The following is a 20,074-nucleotide window of genomic DNA, read 5'->3' on the forward strand; positions in this document are numbered from 1 at the left end:
GGTTCTATTTTTGAGAGAGGGACTGGGTATACATAGTTCAAATACTTTTTTTTTAGTTTATATAACTTTTGATATTGCTATTTTTAAATTGTTTTTAAATTGTGTTCGATTTTAGCCTGTTCTTGTAAGCTGCTCTGAGCCCCAGGGGAGTGGCGGCATATAAGTTCGAATAATAAATAAATAAATAAATAAATAAATAAACAGTAACGTACCATGTTCATCTTCCTTGGAAGCAATCAGAGGAGAGAACTGGCAAAACCACCTCAGCATATTACTTTCCTGAGAAAACCCTGTGCAATTCATGGAATCGCCATCAGGCAAGGCGTTTTAAAGTCACATACATTCTGTGGGAGGTGTTGGTTAAAGCAGTGAAACAAAATACTTTTGAATTTTGTTTTAAACTACTTTTTAAAAACAACTGTGAACTACTCAAATTACAAGTGAGGTTTGAAAGCCATGCTAAAAAAAAAACAACCCTAAAATGGTGTGTGTTAAAATTTTAGTACATCAGGATCTCAGGAAGTCATATAAGCTGGCAAGACATTCAAAATAGTAGCATTAAATTCAGATCTAGGTCATTGATTAACCTACTCTGATGTGGCACAATATACAAACATTGATTAAAAGACCCATTCTAGACGAACAAACCAAAATATCCTAGGTTAAAGTACATTAAAGAGGAAAAAACCTCCTGCAGAACATGTAAATATTAACTTTACTAAAGATTAAACTTGTCATAGACAGATTCTCAAGCTGTTTTTGTGACAGTACTAAAACATTAATATTGAAATTTGCATATAGTCCATTGCAAATGTGGAGTGGGTGTTAAGCATATTTTCATTATCTGGAGCAAGTGAATGAAAATATTTAACATCTCAAGAGGATATTTTACTGAATCAACTCTTTTTAAAGAAACACATCAGTCTTTAAAAAAATATTTTTACTGGGTTGTTTCCATTATTTCCCAGTGGTGGCTTCTTGCTGTTTTTGTGTTGTTTTGAAATTCATGCATGAAAACTGAGTATCACTTAGTGATATTTCTGAGTAAAGTGTTCAATCCAGGAGGGTTAATGGGCCATATCCAATATTTGTTGTTTTTGCGTGCCTTCAAGTTATTTCTGACTTAAGTGAGTAAAGGTAAAGGTTTCCCCTTGGCATTAAGCATAGTCGAATCCAACTCTGCGGGTGGTGCTCATCTCCAGTTCTAAGCTGAAGATCCAATGTTGTCCACAGAGACCTCCAAGCTCATGTGGCCGGCATGACTGCATGGAGCGCCGTTACCTTCCTGCCAAAACGATACCTGTAGATCTACTTACATTTGCATGTTTTCAAACTGCTAGGTTGGCAGAAGCTGGGCCTAACAGCGGGAACTCACCCCACTCCCTGGATTCGAACTTCCGACCTATTGGTCAGCAAGTTCAGCAGTGCCACCAGTGGCTCTGACTCAAGTGAAGCTTAACACAAACCCGTCGTAGACCCACAGAAATAATTTATTTCTGCCTTGTTCCATTTAATTCAATGGATCAGATAGGAATAATGCTGAATTTAGCCATATATGCCTGGATAAGGGAGAGAATATACATTTGGGGAGGATATATCTTGTCCCAGCTTTCTTTCAATGTAAAACAAACTACATGGCAAATTTGCAGGCATTGTTTACAACTGTGCAGATGGCACTATTCTAGAATGTTTTGTGGCAGAACGAAGTAGACTTTGCAACAAAATGTGACTCTGAAGTTCAACAAATGTCCAACTGTAGTGTACAAAGGTTAAAGGACAAAAGTGAGGTATGCTGAATCCCCAGCTGTTCAAGGGTAATTCCCCATACAGCTTTCCTTGAAGATGCACTGCTGTCACTTCCGCTCAAGTAACCACCTCAGAAGCAGGAGAACTAAGCATTCCCACTAAGTGCCAGGATAGATAGGGTGCTGAGATTAAACTGATGGTTGGATATTTACTTCTTTGACGAACTACATTGACCTCGTGAAAAAAACACAAAAAATTACACTTTCCCCTCTAGACTGGTGGTTTCAATGCAGGCAACAAAAATTAACTTGTTACAAAAATAAGCTAAAGACAGTTCTTTAACAATATATTTTGCTTTCACTTCTTTAAAAGTTGGGAACAGAGTAATACATTGAGTACAAATGCTACACAATAAGCACTATTAACCCAATTTAGTATTGTTGGAGAATTATTTGGGGACACCCATTTTATATAAAGGCTGATAGGACGTGGGATTCTTCATCGCAGATTCCCGTGCCTCTTTTGCATTTAGAAATTTGATAGGTTCTTTCTTCAGGAGCCCCATCCACCTCCTATGGGTATATCTGGCAATTAAAGTAATTAGTCTGGTAGGTTTTATTTATTTATTTATTTGCGGTATTTATATTCCGCCCTTCTCATCCTGAAGGGGACTCAGGGCGGATCAAAGAACACATATATGGCAAACATTCAATGCTGATTATACAATGATAAGAGAGACAACAGATAGAGGTATATGTATAGGCTTTTCCCCATCTTTCTGCATTTTTGGAGGCTGTGCTCGGTTCTAGCCACAGGGGGGGTGCTGTCACTCCATCTCCCTGCCGAAAAACTTTCTTTGTTCATAAACTTTCTCCTTTTTCTGATCGAAATGCCATGCCTAAGATACCTTCCCGCTTTAATGCGGTTCCTATTTATTTGCTCACACTTGTTTTCGAACTGCTAGGTTGGCAGAAGGTGGGCTAAAGGTCAGGTGCTCCCCCTAATCCGGGTTTCGAACTGTCAACTGTGCAGTTGGCAAGATTTATTGCAGCTTGGTGATTAACCTGCTGTGCTAAAGCCCGACCCTCTTTTCCTCTTGCATGATCCTGAAAGCAGCATGAATGTGTATGCTGTTCTGTTCACGTTGAAAAGACATCTAAAAAGACAGCAACAGCAACAACAATGCAGTTGGGGGGAAACCTGTTGGCATAGGCCTTTTAAGGTTATACAGGGTTAGTCAAAATGCATAGGCCAATAAGCCATTCAATTGAATGGCTTATTAGCCTATGCATTTTGACTAACCCTGTACTATACAGTTATACTATATAGTCATAGAAAAATTAGCCATCTTCACTGCGGCAGCAGTGGTAGTAACTATGGGGAAATTTCTGTTTCAATAGAATTATAACATTTGGGTCAATGACCCATATTTTTGGCTATAAGAAGAGTTTTGACTGTTCCAAAAAAGGAACATTGGTGCACGGCCTCATTCCCACTCATGAGAAAGATGCTGCTTTTAATTAGATTAGATTCTGCTAGTATCAGAATGTTTCTGTGATGCTTAAAAAATCTTCCCTAAATGAAATCAGTAGAAGTCTTATTACAATGCTAATATTTTAATAGTTGTTAGTCAACCTAAGAAGTGTGAAAGAAGTATGTTGAAATGCAAAAGCTTCTTAATGTTCAATGTCAAAACGTAATCCAGCACAAAGCCTAGGCTTGTTTACTGCGTTAGGTTTTCTAAATGGTTGTTTGCAGAAACAAGTTACTCCAGTTTGCTCACATACTACAGAGGTATGAAATACTGTTTACAGTTTTCAGCTGGAGACTACGATCTTTAGCCTCCAAAAGACAATGTGCATATGGTTAGTGGGAGGAGATTAGGGAGTTTCTCTTTTGTATGTATTTTCCCACTGGATTTCATTTGAAGACTGTATCATATGCGCACTTACTTTCAAAACACATTTCTCCTGTAAGCATAATCCCAACCTTACTATTCAGGTCTATAAAAACATTTAAAAGAAGATCAACATAAGGCCACTAAAAGAAGGATGTTGATCAATAAGTTGCTGGGTTCAGATGGCATGACTGGATAACTTTTTGCTTGGAGCTTTTGGGAGCTGGAAGAAAAAAAAATCCAGTTCATGGGCCTTATCTGACAAATGAAGCATTTCTCTTGGGATTCTAAACTGATTAACTTGTTAAAAGATTGCATTCCAGTGCAAAATGCAATCAAGATTTTAAGAAATGGTTCCTAAAATATATTGTATTTGCACCCGCTGCAAACAACGCTGAGGGGACAGATAAGAGAAAAACTAAAATGTAGTATGGACTTTAGTGGCTGAAATATCTTAAAGCAGTGGTTCCCAAACATTGGTCCACAAGAACAAAAATATGGTCCACAGCCTCACCATTACTACACTGTTGCCTTGAAACCACACAGCAATGAGAGCAGTTGATCTCTTGAAACCCTGTTATAGTGTCAAGGCAACAGGGATGTCGGGAGGGGAGAGCCTGTCTACCCATGAAAAATTACTATTACCATATCAGCTCTAGATTTTTAAATATGGTTTTCCATGGACAAGCAGATGATGACTAGTGGATGGCATATGTTTTGTATCAGAAAATAGAGCTGATGTGGTCTATCTTATGCAGTTTTTTGAATCAGCACCCCAAATAACCAAACCAAATCTAAAGTTGACCAAAAACTGATTCGTTGGAGAGTGGTCCCTGGTCAAAGTGATGCCTGTTCAAAAAAAAAAGTTTGGGAACCACTGCCCTAAAGGAACCAGATCCCATCCGATCTTGGAAGCTCAACAGGGTCAGCCCTGGTCAGTACTTGGATGGGAGTCAGCCAGTGAATACCAGGTGCCATAGGCTGTATTTCAGAAGAAGGAACTGGCAACAATGGTTCTTTGTATTCCTTATCTAAAATAATTCTATGAAAAGTTTTCCGTAAGATTTCCAACTTGAGCAACTTGAAGAAACATATGGATAGAAGGAATTTTAGAGCTGTATGCTAGGTCTATTAATCAAGCAGATAATTAAATTAAATTAAAACCATTTTCATTATAACTACATTTGTTGTTGTTATTGTGTGCCTTCAAGTTATTTCCAACTTAAGGTTGGAAAGATAAGCCTTTCACTAAGTTTTCTTGGCAAGATTTGCTATTGCCGTGCTCTGAGGCTGAGTGTGACTTGGCCAAGATGTCCCAGTGGATTTCCATGGCTGAGCAGAGATTTGAACCTTAATCTTTCCGCGCTCTGCTCAAACTTTCAGCCACTGTGTTGTGCTGATTCGTGCTCACTGCATTTACAGTGATCCAAAATGCCACAATATTAAGGTACTTCCTTGAGCCTGAGGAGACTTTGGACTTGTTTTCCCCTAAACATCCGTTCTTATCGTGCCACTGACATGTCAGATGGAAATTGCTTTTAGGAATAGGCAGCTAAGTATGAAATCTGTTGGTGACTGTTGCAAAATATAGCCATTCTATTTAACAGGTTTGGAATAAGTCTAAGCAAAAAAAAAAAAAAAAAAAAAAACCATTATCTTACTATCTGCATTAAAATGACAGGTTTTTGCTGACTTAGCTTCAAATAACATTTCCCCAGGAAATTATGTACAAAGAAAACTACCTTCCATTATTAAAGCTTAGTGCCTACTACTTGAATGTTAAATATTTGAAGAAACACTCCACACATTTCTTACCTCTGAATGGTGCTACTGTGTTTTTTTAATTCTTCAAAGCCTCTTACGACTTCATCTGAATGGCTTCTTATTTGCTAGGAGTTTTGCCCAATTTCCAACACTAGCAGACTTTCTGTACTACAATTATTTTTCTTAGTCTGGACAAAGCAAGCCATGATTTGGACATCTGTTTTGTTACTACTGAGAAAACAATATAGTTATAATGCAGCAAAAAGCCTTGAAATAACAGAAGTCTTAGAGTCCTTTAACCTAGTGAACTTCCTTTGGCTCTGCTGTTTCTATTCTCTCTAACTACCTCTACTTTTTTTTACTTGCTGGTCTTTCTCACTCTCTCCTGAAGTCCTTATTATTCTTAGGTTCACTTTCCCCCTTCTCATCCTTATTAGGCAGTAGAAAGTCTGTACTTTATAATAGTTTGGAAGTTCAAAAGACAGAAGCTGCTGAGAACTCCCTGAAGATTTAACTATACCAGCTCCAAGTGCAACTTTCCTTTTGTTGGTTAGAGAAGGTTAAGAAAGTCTGCCATCTAGTGTGTCAAGGCTACAGGTGGATTTTAATGAACTAAGATTGCTTCATTCTAAAGACAAAATGACCTCAAGGAGCACACACTTAGGTTTTCCATAGTTTCTGTGCAGTTTCAGGTGTCCAACTTTCATGATCTCAAAACTGGCAGAAAAGAAAAGTTTGGATATAGATGCTCTCAGTAGCCATAAATCAGAGCTCACTTCTTCTGTCACCAGAAGTGGACTGTAGTTCACAAAAAGTGTATGCCACAATGCATTTATTGGTCTTTGTGTGTTATCTTTTTCCATTGTTAGCTTGGCTGCATCAGTCAAGTAAGCCTACTCCACTGAAAACGTGTACATTTTGGATCTTGCCTTTTAAGCAATTCACATATAACAGTCCTAGTTCTACGCAATTCTGTGGATCACATTCTCTTGTGCTTAGAGCTTGCCTTTGGATTGATGTTCGTCTATCACAGTGGTATCCAACCTTCTTTTGACCAGAGACCATTTGACCAGAGACCACTTGGACCAAGAACACTCTACAACGGGTCCTCAAACTATGGCCCGGGGGCCGAATACGGCCCTCCAAGGTCATTTACCCGGCCCTCGCTCAGGGTCAACCTACGTCTGAATTGACTTGAAAGCACACAACAACAACAACAACAACAATCCTATCTCATCAGCCAAAAGCAGGCCCACACTTCCTAATGAAATACTAATAAGTTTATATTTGTTAAAATTGTTTTTAATTTTAATTATTGTATTGTTCTAAAGTGGTTTTTTTTTGCACTACAAATAAGATATGTGCACTGTGCATAGGAATTCAGTCATTTTTTTTTCAAATTATAATCCACTCCTCCAACAGTTTGAGGGACTGTGACCTGGCCCTCTGTTTAAAAAGTTTGTGGACCCCTGCTCTACAACATTAGTACCAAAAAGGTAATGAATCAGTTTTTGATCAACTTTAGGTTTGGTTTGGTTATTTAGGGTGCTAATTCAGAAAATTGAATTGGATCGACCACATCAGCTCAAGTTTCCGATACAGAACATATGCCATCCAGTAATATTTCATAATCTAGAACTCATGTGGTCTATCCAATGCAATTTTCTGAATCAGCACCCAAAATAACCCCAGTAACAGGCCTAAAAATGAAGACACCAAGGTGCCCCCTGCTTCCAGGCACCACATGGAACAGCTCTGCTCAGAAGGAGGGAGGAGGAGGAGAAGCAGCAGTCTGGACATTTGTTGTCATGCCTTTTGTGGGTAGTCAGCCTCTTCTCTTTCGACATCCCTGTTGCCTCAGCACTATAAGAGGGTTTTGTGAGACCAGTTGCTCTTGTTGCAACGGTGTGGCAACAGAGAGGCTGCAGACCATAGTTTAGTTCTTGGGGATCACTGGTGGTCCACGGACCAAAGGTTGGGAACATCTGGTCTGTCATGGCTAACCCCCAAAGTGTTCAGTTTAAGGCCCTCTTGGTCAGACTTGCCATGCCATCCAGCTCATCTATAACCAAGAATCCTGTCTAAAAGAAAGTGAAGGCTGTGGTTCCAGAAATCAAATCTCTTCCATTTTCATTTATTAAGAAAGTGTATGTGGTCAGAGAAGTACTTATGAACAACATTTTTAGTGTATTATTACAGTGTGTTCTGCAAAAGTTCCAATTTATTCATAAAACCAAGACATGGGAAGATTTTATGTTTCTACAAATAATGAAAGGACCATAGACATGATTGCCGTAGCACAGGGTCATATGTGTTTTTGTCATTATTCTGTTTCCTGTGTTATCTTCGTGAGGTGCATAATTCCTAAGATTTTTATCTTCATGGTTCCATATCAACAACCTTCTCAGAATCTGAGATGTTACAAGCTTATTTATAAATCTAATTTCAAGGAAACATGGTCTAAGTCACTGAATTGTAGGCAGATGGCATTGTGTTTTACTTGTGTTTTTCCTTTTAGTTCCTCATTATTTATCTTGTTACAGATTGATTTCATTGCAAGCCTGATTTTCAGTATATTGCATTACATTATAATGATACATATGTGTGATGTTTAGTCATTAGATTGATTAAATTTTGAGATGTTTTTAGCGACTTGGTTTTGTGTCTCTAGATACAATTGCCGTGTAATTCTTGCCTTTTCGAATAAGGATTAGTATCACCCACCTTCAACTTTGAGCTATTAATAAAGAAAAAGTGTGATTTCAAGCCAAAGATACCTATTCATTCTGTGTTATTAGACATAGTAGAGAAAGTAAAGTTTAGAAGAAATAGAAAGGAAGAATTTTAAAATTATTTTTGTTATTTATATATATTTCAATATTTTAGTTCAGAGTATTTTATATGTAGAGTTTAATAAAGCGTGTGTGTGTGTGTGTGTATATATATATATATATATATATTACTCTTTATTATACAATAGCGTAGGGAATTAGTATAGAATTTATTAAGGATTTTAAAGGCTTAGTTTCTGTAATCTTATTTTTCTCAAAATTTATTGTTAGTTTCTGGAAATATCATAATGTCTGTCCCAGCTGTAAATGGCAAATCTGAAAGCAGTGACAGTGGAGCAGAATCAGAAGAAGAACCACACCAAGAAGAAATCATAGAATTACAAGAGATTGAAAAAGGTATAGATTTCTGAACTGCATTTGTCTTTTATATATGGAAATACATAATGTGAGTGAATTGTGGTATTTCTTCTTGCTGCTTTATAATCTAAGATCTTTCCTTGTATGATTTAGACTTCTCAAGCAGAAACTAGCCATGAACCTTGTGAATAAAAGAGGAAGTATTCCAGGTTGTTTATGCAATTTCCTTTTCCCAGTCAACAACAAGGAGAGAAATGTGCTGGGCTTGGCAGTGGTGATAGCTACACAATGCTGAGAAATCCTCCTTGTACATTTTAGTCTTTTTTGAAAAGATAGCATTTTTACTTTCAGTGGAACTCTTAATAATTGTGCATGTGTTTACTAATCTTTCAAATAATGTATTTGCTTATTCAAAAGTCGATATTTGTAAAGAAACAAACTGAGCTGAAATACAAAAAGCAGTTTATTTGATTTTTTGTACTTTATCATAATTTATATCTTGCCTTTCTCCCAAGGTGTTATTTCTGAATTCAGTATTAAACATATCTGTGGAAACCTTAGAAACACAGTGATAAAAAGCAACACATTCTGCAGTGCGCTTTTCTTTCTAAATGTGCAGTCTTTTGATTTTACAGAAGAGCCGGAGAGCCTGCAACAGGACTGCAGCCCTGATAAGGAGCTGGGCAATGTTGTTGCCAATGGCTGCTGTGATGATGTGCCTGATATTAATCTGCAGAATGGCATACAAACTAAATCTGCTCTGAATGGTATCAGTGTGGATGAAGAGATAAAGAAGGGAGCGAAATATCTGGAACTACCTATCAAATCTAATTACAGTTCCCCTCATCAAGGTAATCTCATTATTTAAATTTGCCTCTGTGATGTGAGAGTTTTGCTTGTCAGTTTAGAAAGACCATTTCCCAATGTTTGTCAAGCTCTTGGCTGAGGATAAAAAAATATTTGTTTGATATAATTCTGTGATTGTTAGTGGGTTGTGGGGATAGGACATATTGTCTATCATTTTTCATATGCATATGTGCATATACATACATATATACAATAGATAGGCATAGTCTACTGTTTCTGGTAACTTAGGTATTAAGCATGATAAAGGTTTCCCCTTGACATTAAGTCTAGCTGTGTCTGACTCTGGGGGCTGGTGCTCATCTCCATGTCTAAGCCAAAGAGCCGGTGTTGTCTTTAGACACCACAGAGGTCATGTGGCCAGCGTGACTGCATGGAGTGTCGTTACCTTCCCACAGAAGCAGTACCTATCAATCTACTCTTTGCATGTTTTCAAACTGCTAGGTTGGCAGAAGCTGGGTTTAACAGCTCCCCGGATTTGAACTGTTCAACTTTCGGTCAGCAGCTGAGCAATTTAACCCATTGCACCACCAGAGGGCCCAACTTAAGCATGATATTAAAATTTAAATATCAACAAAAAATGTATTATTCTGTTTAAATAATGTGTTTGTTTCATGTGATGGTGAAATACTATACATTTCTTTGGAGGAGGCAGGACAAGCATTGGTCCCCAAGGGATGCACTTTGCTATCGCTGCTACAAGGGGTCAAAATATGAAACCTTTTGTGTGTCAGTGTGACAGAGAGACAGGGAAGTGCTCCATATGTCCTCCCTATACACCAACAGTCATTGGAATGTTTGCCCTGGATGTATTCTTTAATAACCATTCACGACCATTTTATAGCTTTTTTATTGTTAAATAGTTTAAATAAGATATGTTCATCCTAGATAAAACAAAAAAACAGGTTTTGACTTGGCACAAAATTAATCCCAATGTGTTGTGTGGGTAACTTACAGTATATACTCGAATATAAGCCGGGTTTTTCGATCCTTATTTTAGGCTGAAAAAGCCTCCCTTGGCTTATACTCGTCAAAGTTATTTATTATTTTACTCTGTTATTATTGCTATTATTATTATTATTATTATTATTATTATTACATTTATTATTTTACTCTATTATTATTTCATTTATTATTTTTCCCTATTACTATTGTTATTACATTTATTATTTTACTCTATTATTTTTATTATTACATTTCCATTATTTTACTTTACTATTATTACATTTATTATTTTACTCTATTTTTATTATTACATTATTTTACTCTATTATTACTGTTATTATTACATTTCCATTATTTTACTTTATCATTCTTGTTATTATTATATTTATTATTTTACTCTCTTTATTATTATTGGAAGGATACGTAAGCACATTAGAATAAGAATAGGTTAGACTAATGATTTAATCAGAGTTGGATAGGCTTATGTTAAAGCACAGTCTTATGTAATTATTCAAAAATATTTAACCTACTGATGCCTCAATTAATGTAATTTTATTGGTATCTATTTTTATTTTAAAATTTACCAGTAGCTTCTGCATTTTCCACCCTCAGCTTATACTTAAGTCAATAAATTTCCCCAGTTTTTTGTGGTAAAATAAGGTGCATCGGCTTATATTCAGGTCGGCTTATACTTGAGTACATACAGTATTTTTGAGTTACTGCTTTATTTGTTCCCAAACTGACCAACTTGGACTTGACTAGTTGATCATGTACTTATAGGCACTGAACTGAAGGAAGATAACACTGAAGAGGTCTCTGGAATTCAGCACTTGACAAGTGATTCAGATAGTGAAATATATTGTGACTCCATGGAGCAGTTTGGACAAGAAGAGGTAGAGTTTGTTACATTTTCTAAGTTATATGGAAGAACCAATACATTTACCACAATCTAAAGAGTCAATAAACTTCTGAATTCTATGAGATTGTTGTTGTTGTGTGCCCTTGAGTCGTTTCAGACTTATGGGAACCCTAGGGTGAATCTTGCTGGGTGAGTGAGCTTATTAACAAAAGACCCTCTTCGTAAATATACAGCAGAGTAACTTATTAGCAGCAGCGTGACCCAGCACCAGTAGCCCAAAGTGATAAAATCAACAAAAACACACAGACCAAAGTTATCTCTTCTATAGGAGGCTTTTCTTTATAGTAAAATAATATGGTTGCACTATTTACAAGAACAAGGTTTCCATAACACAAATAAAGTTTCTTTACATTTCTTTCTTTGCTTCCATGCTGGGCTTCTTTCTCATGCAGATAAACAGCTTTGCTCTCACAGAGTTTCCTCTCACACCAAAATTACACAGGAGCTTCACATAGTAGCTTCATACACACAGCCTCCTTCACACATTGAAGCTTCACACACAATGGCCTTCAACCTGGGGTTTCTCTTTCACAAGCTTCTCACACCAGGCCTACTCACACTGAGGCAAGCTAACATTGAGACTTTCTCATACTGAGACCTTTCTCCGAGAGACCTTTCACAGACCGAGAGCTACTAAACTACAGGCACAACTGCTTATATTAAACTGCAGCTTTTGCTGAGTCATTGTATCCATTTAACCCTTTCAGTCCTTGACTCACATTTTTGTAATTAAAAATACTTAGTTAATTTTTAATATTTCTGACAAATCTATCACAACTTTTTGACAAGATTAGTTGAGAGACAATTTGTCTTTGCTGTCTTCTGAGGATGAGAGAATGTGACCCTAAAATTACACTGTGGGTTTTTATGTCCAAGTGAGGATTTGAACTCTGGTCTAAATGAGAACTTATTTCCTTAAACACTAACCTTTTCGCAATTTCAAAAGCAGATTTGACATAGTATAAAGACAACTTTCTAGAGGCAAAATATGTATCTTTGCATTTAGCATGCACTTTATTTATGCACAACAAACTATCTATCTGTAATATATGTTATATTATTAGCATAGCAAAATATTAGCATTTATATTACTATATTGTACTATATTGTACTCTACTGCTATACTGTAATATTAGTAATATTGCATGTAATATATAATATATAATTAATATTATTATATTATGTTATATTGTATTAAATTATATTATTATCAATTTTATATGTATATACGATATATTATTTGCGGAGCACAATATTAGTATTATATGGTACTATATTGTTGCTGGGGGGAGGGGCCCCCAACTGATGGTAAAAGAGTTGGAACTGTCTTCCTGGCTTCCCCTCTTCACTCTGGCCCTAGAGTGGCTCAGAGGTGGCCATTAATCATTGTCTGGAGAAGTGTATAATTTGGAGAAAGGGAGTTTAGCTTTGTCTTCTCCTGCTGTAGTTCTGATAAAAATAATTCATACATACCATTCTGGAACAGATTTTTCTCAGTCCCCATATTATTTGCTGAAACAGATTGTCAGATTGTCATTCAAGCTGTGTTTCACCATTCCCAGCATCTTCCCTGTGGTGTATTTGTACTTGAGCTGCTTAGAACACTATTTTTATCTATTACTAGTAGAGTTATCAACACTTCTTTTCTAATGCTGGTTCCCCAATAATTCTAGAAATGGTGACTAGGTAATAACAATCAACGAGCAAACTGTGTTCACAATATAGCTCTCTATATACTGTATATATGATATTCCATGTATGGTGAAGGTTGGAGAAAGGGAAACTATTTTTCTTGGAGAATTATTGGTTCCAAACATAATAGATGCTTTTAATTTGTAGATGTTGGAAATCAATACGTCAACAAAAGAATTTTCAAAACATCCGTTCCATTTCTCAGAAGGAGATCAAAGTCTGCTAGAAACCTCTGGTTTTCTGGATCTTGGAAACTACAAGGTAGAAGGTATAAATGAAGCTGCAGTTGAAGGAAAAGGGGAAGTCAAGTGTGGCGGTGAAGATGGCAAGGCGAGTGATGGAGGCCCTCACAAAGAAAAAAAAGGTGGCGAGAAGGTTGACTTCTACGGAATCAGAAGGGGCCGAGGTACTGTTGGAATGTGTGCTCTGCTGCACCCGACGTTTTCTGTAATTTGTGGAATCTTGAACTCTTACTTTCACACTGTAATCTTTACATAAACTACGTTTTTATTTCTAAAGGTGTTTTATTCCCCCTCTTTTGTTTAGGACAAAGAATGCATCCTTTGGGTGATAGTGCTCAAGGTGGTCAGATGGGCAGTGGAGGAGATGGAGAACGATGGGGTTCAGACAGAGGGCCACGGGGCAGCCTCAATGAACAGATTGCAGTGGTGCTCATACGGTTACAAGAAGATATGCAAAATGTCCTACAGAGGCTACATGCACTTGAGACATTGACAGCCTCACAGGTAAAGCATCTTCCATTTTATCCTAGAAGTCAAAGTGGTGATATCCTTATGCTAGGGTAGATGTTTGCATACAGAAGGAACGATCCATAGATATGGTCAGGTAGGACTGGGAATTATACCAGCATGATACCCTAGGAAACTGTGGAACTCACCATAGATAATGCATGAAGTAATGGATCAAAGTAGCAGCATCTATTATTCAAATTAATATTTATTTTTAGAAACCTTTTTAGCTAGAATAGATATTGGAGATCCCTTCCCCCACCCCACAAATCTTTGTGAAAATTGTTCATAGGAATGCAGATGATTTTTTGAAGTATATGCAGGAAAGGCAGACTACTTAAACCATGAAAACTAGTGCACTGTTTGTAAAGGAAACAACTTACATGTAAGCTGTTTCATGTGTGAAAGTTCCAAAATCACTGTATTTTATTGCGGTTGGAAATATTTTAAAGCTTCAAACCAGTTGGGAATTGGTTTGCGCATGGAAGAACCTTGCTTGAAAGAGCACTGAGTCCTTAGACCAGTGTTTCTCAACCTTCCTAATGGTGCAACCTGTCAATACAGTCCCTCATGTTGTGGTGACCCCAACCATAAAATTTTGCTACTGTTATGATTTGTAATGTAAATAAATGATGTGCAGGATGTATTTTCATTTACCAGGCCAGATTTAGCACAAATACCCAATAATCCAAATTTGAATACTGGTAGGGTTGGGAGGATTGATTTTATCATATGGGAGTTGTAGTTGGTGGGATTTATCGTTCACCTACAATCATTTGGAACCCAACCCACAATGGACATGCACCAAATTTGGCAAACAAAACTCCTATGACCAACAGAAAATACTGGAAGGCAGAAATTGAACTTGAGTTTAGAGTTCACCTACATCCAGGGAGCATCCAGGAACTCAAACAATGATGGATCTGGACCAAACTTGGCACGAATACTCAATATGCCCTAATGTGAACACTGGTGGAGTTTGGGGGAAATAGACCTTAACATTTGGGAGTTGGAGTTGTGGGATTTATAGTTCACCTACAATCAAAGAGCCCCTTGAACCCCACCAATGATAGAATTGGGCCAAACTTCCCACACAGAACCCCCATGCCTTGAAGGCGCAAGCCTTCCTCCAGCGTTGCACGCTCTCCCTCACCTGTACATGTGCACCACAGTGCCATGTGCCAAGCACACCTGCTCCTTCAGAAACAGCCCTCCCCTTGGCTGAGAGGCCGGCCAATCACAATGGAGGAGGGCTTTTGATGCGAGGATTCGCCGTCTGTTTCCAAAAGGAAGAGAAGGACAGGTGGAGAGATCTTCAGCCTTCTCTGTCAAAGCGGTTCCTAAGACCATCGGAAATAGATGTTTTCTGATGGTCTTTGGTGATCTCTCTGAAACCTTCTCGTGACAACCCCCCCCTCCCCGGGTCCTGATCTCCAGGTTGAGAAACGCTGCCTTAGACCAAGCGTTAGTCCCAGCTGGAGGAGGAGATGTACTGAGTTAATAACATTCACTAAAACTTGGAATTAGCTATAACAATGTATGAAGAGGTCTGAAAATGTATGACAATGAGAGCCAAGGTGGAAGGTATGGAAGGGAACAGAAAAGCCTATAGCCTTATGCTGAATCTTTACATGTCATATTGTGGATGAAAGTGAAGAAAAATGTTAATACTTTTCCCATGCCATAATATAAAGCCATGAAGAAACATTTTAAACTTGATTTGTATTTGCAGGCAAGAACTGCAAGCCTCCATTCAAATGATCAGCAAATTTCACCTGTTAAGGTAAGAATTTGTCTACTTGTTAAAAAAAGCCATTTACATGTTTTTTAATGGGGGGCTTTAAAGCTAGGATGTCTTTTGACATTAAGGTCATTATAGAATGTGTTGTATGATATTGAGATAATCATTCTATAACACAGCCTTTGAAGTGCTACTTTTAGCTTCTGCTAAAATGAACTCTTTGTGTGTGTCTTTATTGTCATGGCAAATTCCAAGAATTCCATACAAATTTGCAAAAACATAATTAAGTTACTGGTATAATTCAGTGCAACAGAAATTTTACTGACTTTTCCTTTTTAATGAAAAGGATGTTGAAATTGTAAATTCTGTGTATGCTTACTTGAAAGTAACTTCTGATGCTTTAGTTGGAAATTTCTAGGTAGGGTGCTACCAGAAAATGCTTCTGTCAATATTCCCAAATTTGCAAAGAAGACAGATTTCAGGTGGTGGAGCAGTCATTGATGATGTCATTCAGTGTTAGTTGAGTCTTGTACTTTATTATAAAGACAATGTTTTAAAACTCAAAAGAAATTATAATAAAACATAAACACATACACATTTTAGATCCTTTGAATTTATAGTAAAGTATCTATAGTTCCTAATCTATAATTTGCATTAACCATTACTGAGTTGGCATGTACCTACATTTTGTATGACTGACTAGATTGTTGGGCGAGTGGGCTTATTAATGAAAGACACTCCTCATAAATGTACAGCTGAGTAACTTAGCAGCAGCAGCGTGACCCAGTATCAGTAGCCAAAAGTGATCAAAAGAACAAAAATACACAGATCAATGTTATCTCTTCCATACCACAAATAAAATTCACCCTTCACACTGGAGCTTCACACGACAGCCTTCTCATACTGAGGCTTACTTCACACAGAGGCTTCTCTCACAGACACCGTGAAGCCTTTTCTTACAGAGTAAGGCCTACCTCACACTGTGGGACCTTCCTAAGACCTACCTCACACTGTGAGGCCTTCTCACAGACTGAGACATTTTTCCCACTGAGGCAAACTAACACAGAGGCCTGCTAAGCTACAGACACACCTAATTATATAGAACTGCAGCTTTTGCGGACTCATTGCATCCTTTTAACCCTTTCAGTGTTTTGACTCACATTTTTGTAATTAAAAATACCTAGTTATTTTTTAATATTTCTGACATGGATGACACTTGTGTATTTATTTTTGGTGTTTAGAGACCATCATGGTGGCCCTTTGAGATCTCTCCTAATACTTTAGCCTTTGCTATTATATGGCCCTTTGTTGCCCAGTGGCTGGTGCATGTATATCTTCAAAGGAGAAGAAGGTAAGCCTTAAAAGTATGAAGATGCCTATATTTTAGTTTGATACTTTTGGAGAAAATTGAGTGACTTACATATTATATTCGGATTTCGTTCTGCTATCCCAGAAATACTTTACCATACTTTGAGGTTATTGTGTGAATTTAATCAAATTTGCTGCTAGGTTTTTATTACCACAATCACAATCACAAGTGTCATGAATGTGAAATGTTTACAGTATTTCTAAATTCATACACCTTCTCAGCAGGAGATCATACTGAAGAAACTGTAATGCAGACTTATTTTAATATTGAAATATAGCAAAATAAAGAAGTTCCATAAATCAAGTACAGTACTTCATTTTATACAGCAGTATCAGAGGATGATTTAGGTGGGCGCAAAATGTGGCCCATATAATTTGAAGACTAAGCATTCAACTAGTAAAATAGTGCAATAAGGATAATGAACTAATGGAATTGATAATTGGACAGGCCGTGGACTCAGATCTGGATTATGTAATTTAAATTGATGTTTTAATAATTAATGTTTAATTGTATGCTTTTAATTGTATTTGTTTATTTTTATTTTTATTTATTTACTCTATTTGTTTCCCACCTTTCTCCACCCTGAAGGGGGCTCAAGGCAGCTTTATATGTATTGGCATCGAATTGCTGCCTGCTGTAAGGCCACCCTGAGTCCCCTTTTAGGGCGAGAAGGGTGGGTTACAAATATGTGAAATAAATATAAATAAATAAAAAAGAAAATAAAATATTGCGAAGTGTGTGATCCTGTTTTGTTAGGAATACATGGAAGCGATCCAAAATGGTAATATGCATATTTTTTTTCTTTTCAGAAAACATAACTGAGGGCTGAATCTCACGTTTTACTTAAGGACTGCTAATATTTGGAGACTCTGGAAATCTAGAAGAACTTCAGGCTCTGGGACAGCTAACTCTTCCATCTAGTTTTTTGTTTTTCCCTTTGAACTACATGAATAACCCATTTCTCTTAGAATAAACACAGCTATCCCACTGAGCACTCACATGAACCTTAACTTAATTATTTCAGAATGTCCTTTATGGGTCATTATTGCACAGAATCGAAAGATCTTAATACAGCTCCTGAGAGCAGTTCAGTCAACTTTGCAGAGAAGGAAAAGCTCCTTAAACAACACAACATGTTTTAGTACATTGTTACTTCACCAGAACCCAACTATTTTGTACTGTCATTCAAGCCTTTCCAGATAGCACATGATAGGCAGTAGTAACTATAAATCTAGATTAATCCAAGTGACTGGATGATACAATACCACTTAACATCCTAGTTTGGGCAAATTTAATTTGTAATTGCTGCTATAAAGACGAGGTAACATTTTAGTACGTAAAGTAAAATCAAATGTTTGAGGCGGTGGGTTGTGCTTGCATGAATACAATCTCCATTATGTATATGTTTTTAAAACTTGGTAATCCAATGCTTCACCGTATTAAAGCAGCTGAGTTTGAATATGGCATTATATATATTGAATAATCCAATCCAGGAATGATGACTGTGCAGCCGTTAGCCAGATTGAAATCATGACTTTTAACAAAAAGTAACTTTCTGAAGTCTGTTTATTTTGGTGATTTAGGCATCAAGAGGGAAGGATGCATTTATTGAAAACCCTTTCCTTTATAAAACAAAATGGTTTTAGCCGAGTTGTATAACATAAGGTGCTGAAAACATGTCCTAAAACTAGCTACCATCTGTTTCAAGTGTATTTGTAGAAAGACTTTTGCAAATGGACTGAGGTTAGTGCCTATGCAAAAGGTTACATCTGAGGAGCCTGCCTTTTAGGCTTTGTAGATACACAGGCAGTGCTTCATTTGTGCTATCGTTGTGGCATAGGGTACAGAAAAGCAAATCTCTTGAAACAGGAAATCAACAAGCATCTGGTTGCCACGAAAGCCTGTATATCTGTGATTGAGCTGTACTAATTTATATAGCAAATATGGACCCAGTTGATAATCTCTTGTTCATATCAAAATTCTCATCTTGGTAGAAAATTCGGTTGGAGCTCTTCTCCGACATGGTTTTAATGTGGAGGTTTTCCTTTCAAAAAGTCAAACATCCAACATTGAAAACTCCCTTCTGCTGTTTGAGGTAACACTGGTTCGGTCATTAAGAAAATGGAGAGTGGCATTTGCGTGAGATCAGGTAGTTACTTACTGTTTATGCAACTGTGATGAACATATGCATCTGATTCAATGGAGCAGCAACTAACACATAGTCTAGTTTTCACTTGATTATTTTAGCAAGTGTGATACTAAAAAAAATATCCCTGTGTACCTAATTTGTTTGATAACGAACCCCCTACCATGACTCTTTACATCTCTGCCTCCCTTTAAAGACAATTTTTGCATTGTCACTTTATTACATTTCTGATTATATGTTTAAATAACAGCGTGTTTAGTTATAAGATTTCTGAGCATATGATTTGGAAATCAAATAATGAGAGTCAACATTACTTTGCGTGATGTTATAAAAATCAAACGTAAGTGATGGCTTCTTATTTGCTGCGGTCAAAAGAAAAATTGCAGGCCTGAAAATAGTGCCACACCACAGAAGTTATGTGACTCTGATACATAATTTCAGGATTGTGACATATTTTGCACTATAGAGTTCTTTGGACTGATAAGAAGCTCATGATCTTGAAGTTTGAAAAGCACCTTCATATTTGTTATATGCTTTATAATACATGTAATTATGGGATTGAAGTTTCTGCTTTGTTTAAATAGAAAATGGTTTAAAAGTTCAGTTTTTAAAAATTAGCTCATCTTCATCTATTGTAAATAACATTCATCAAATAAAGAATGACAGGAGCAGATTGCCTGAGAATATTTTACACGTTTTTTATGACTGGATGTGATGGTGAAAATTTCAGAAATATGGCAAGGTTATCTACACTGCAATGGCTACACTGTATGCAGAAACAAAAACACATAGGCCAAGATTAATCTGAGAACTTATATCATCTTCTCATGAAGTAAACCGCTTTAGATGGAATTATTAAACAGCAGGACATCTACTAATGCTCATGTTGCCATTCTGCCAGAAGAAGGCAAGAATGAAATCAGTTTGCGAGAAAAAGCAGCAAAAACAAGGCTTCTTCTCTGCTGAAAGCCATGCATAGAATACTTGTTCTGGAAGAGATCGTTGTGTCATCCAGTAGTCTTGACATCCTTTCCTGCTCTTCCTGTTCTCTAAACCACCACTTCTGAAGATTTAAATCTACGACAGAAAGTAG

General features: G+C 37.0%; 1 protein-coding gene across 1 annotated transcript in view; it reads left to right on the top strand.

The window, feature by feature from the left end:
- ACBD5 (acyl-CoA binding domain containing 5) overlaps window positions 1-19,665 on the top strand; it is a 33,364-nt gene extending 13,699 nt beyond the window's left edge. Inside the window, exons 6-13 of the mRNA XM_060782441.2 lie at window positions 8,470-8,595; window positions 9,192-9,407; window positions 11,146-11,258; window positions 13,124-13,382; window positions 13,523-13,722; window positions 15,458-15,508; window positions 16,708-16,817; window positions 17,645-19,665. Coding sequence (XP_060638424.2) covers window positions 8,470-8,595; window positions 9,192-9,407; window positions 11,146-11,258; window positions 13,124-13,382; window positions 13,523-13,722; window positions 15,458-15,508; window positions 16,708-16,817; window positions 17,645-17,657 — 1,088 coding nt within the window. The 3' untranslated portion in view covers window positions 17,658-19,665. The remainder of the gene's footprint in view (window positions 1-8,469; window positions 8,596-9,191; window positions 9,408-11,145; window positions 11,259-13,123; window positions 13,383-13,522; window positions 13,723-15,457; window positions 15,509-16,707; window positions 16,818-17,644) is intronic.
- The last annotated feature ends 409 nt before the right edge of the window (window positions 19,666-20,074 follow it).

The sequence above is a fragment of the Anolis sagrei genome, chromosome 6, assembly GCF_037176765.1.
Source record: "Anolis sagrei isolate rAnoSag1 chromosome 6, rAnoSag1.mat, whole genome shotgun sequence".
In the NCBI taxonomy this organism is placed as follows: Eukaryota; Metazoa; Chordata; class Lepidosauria; order Squamata; family Dactyloidae; genus Anolis; species Anolis sagrei.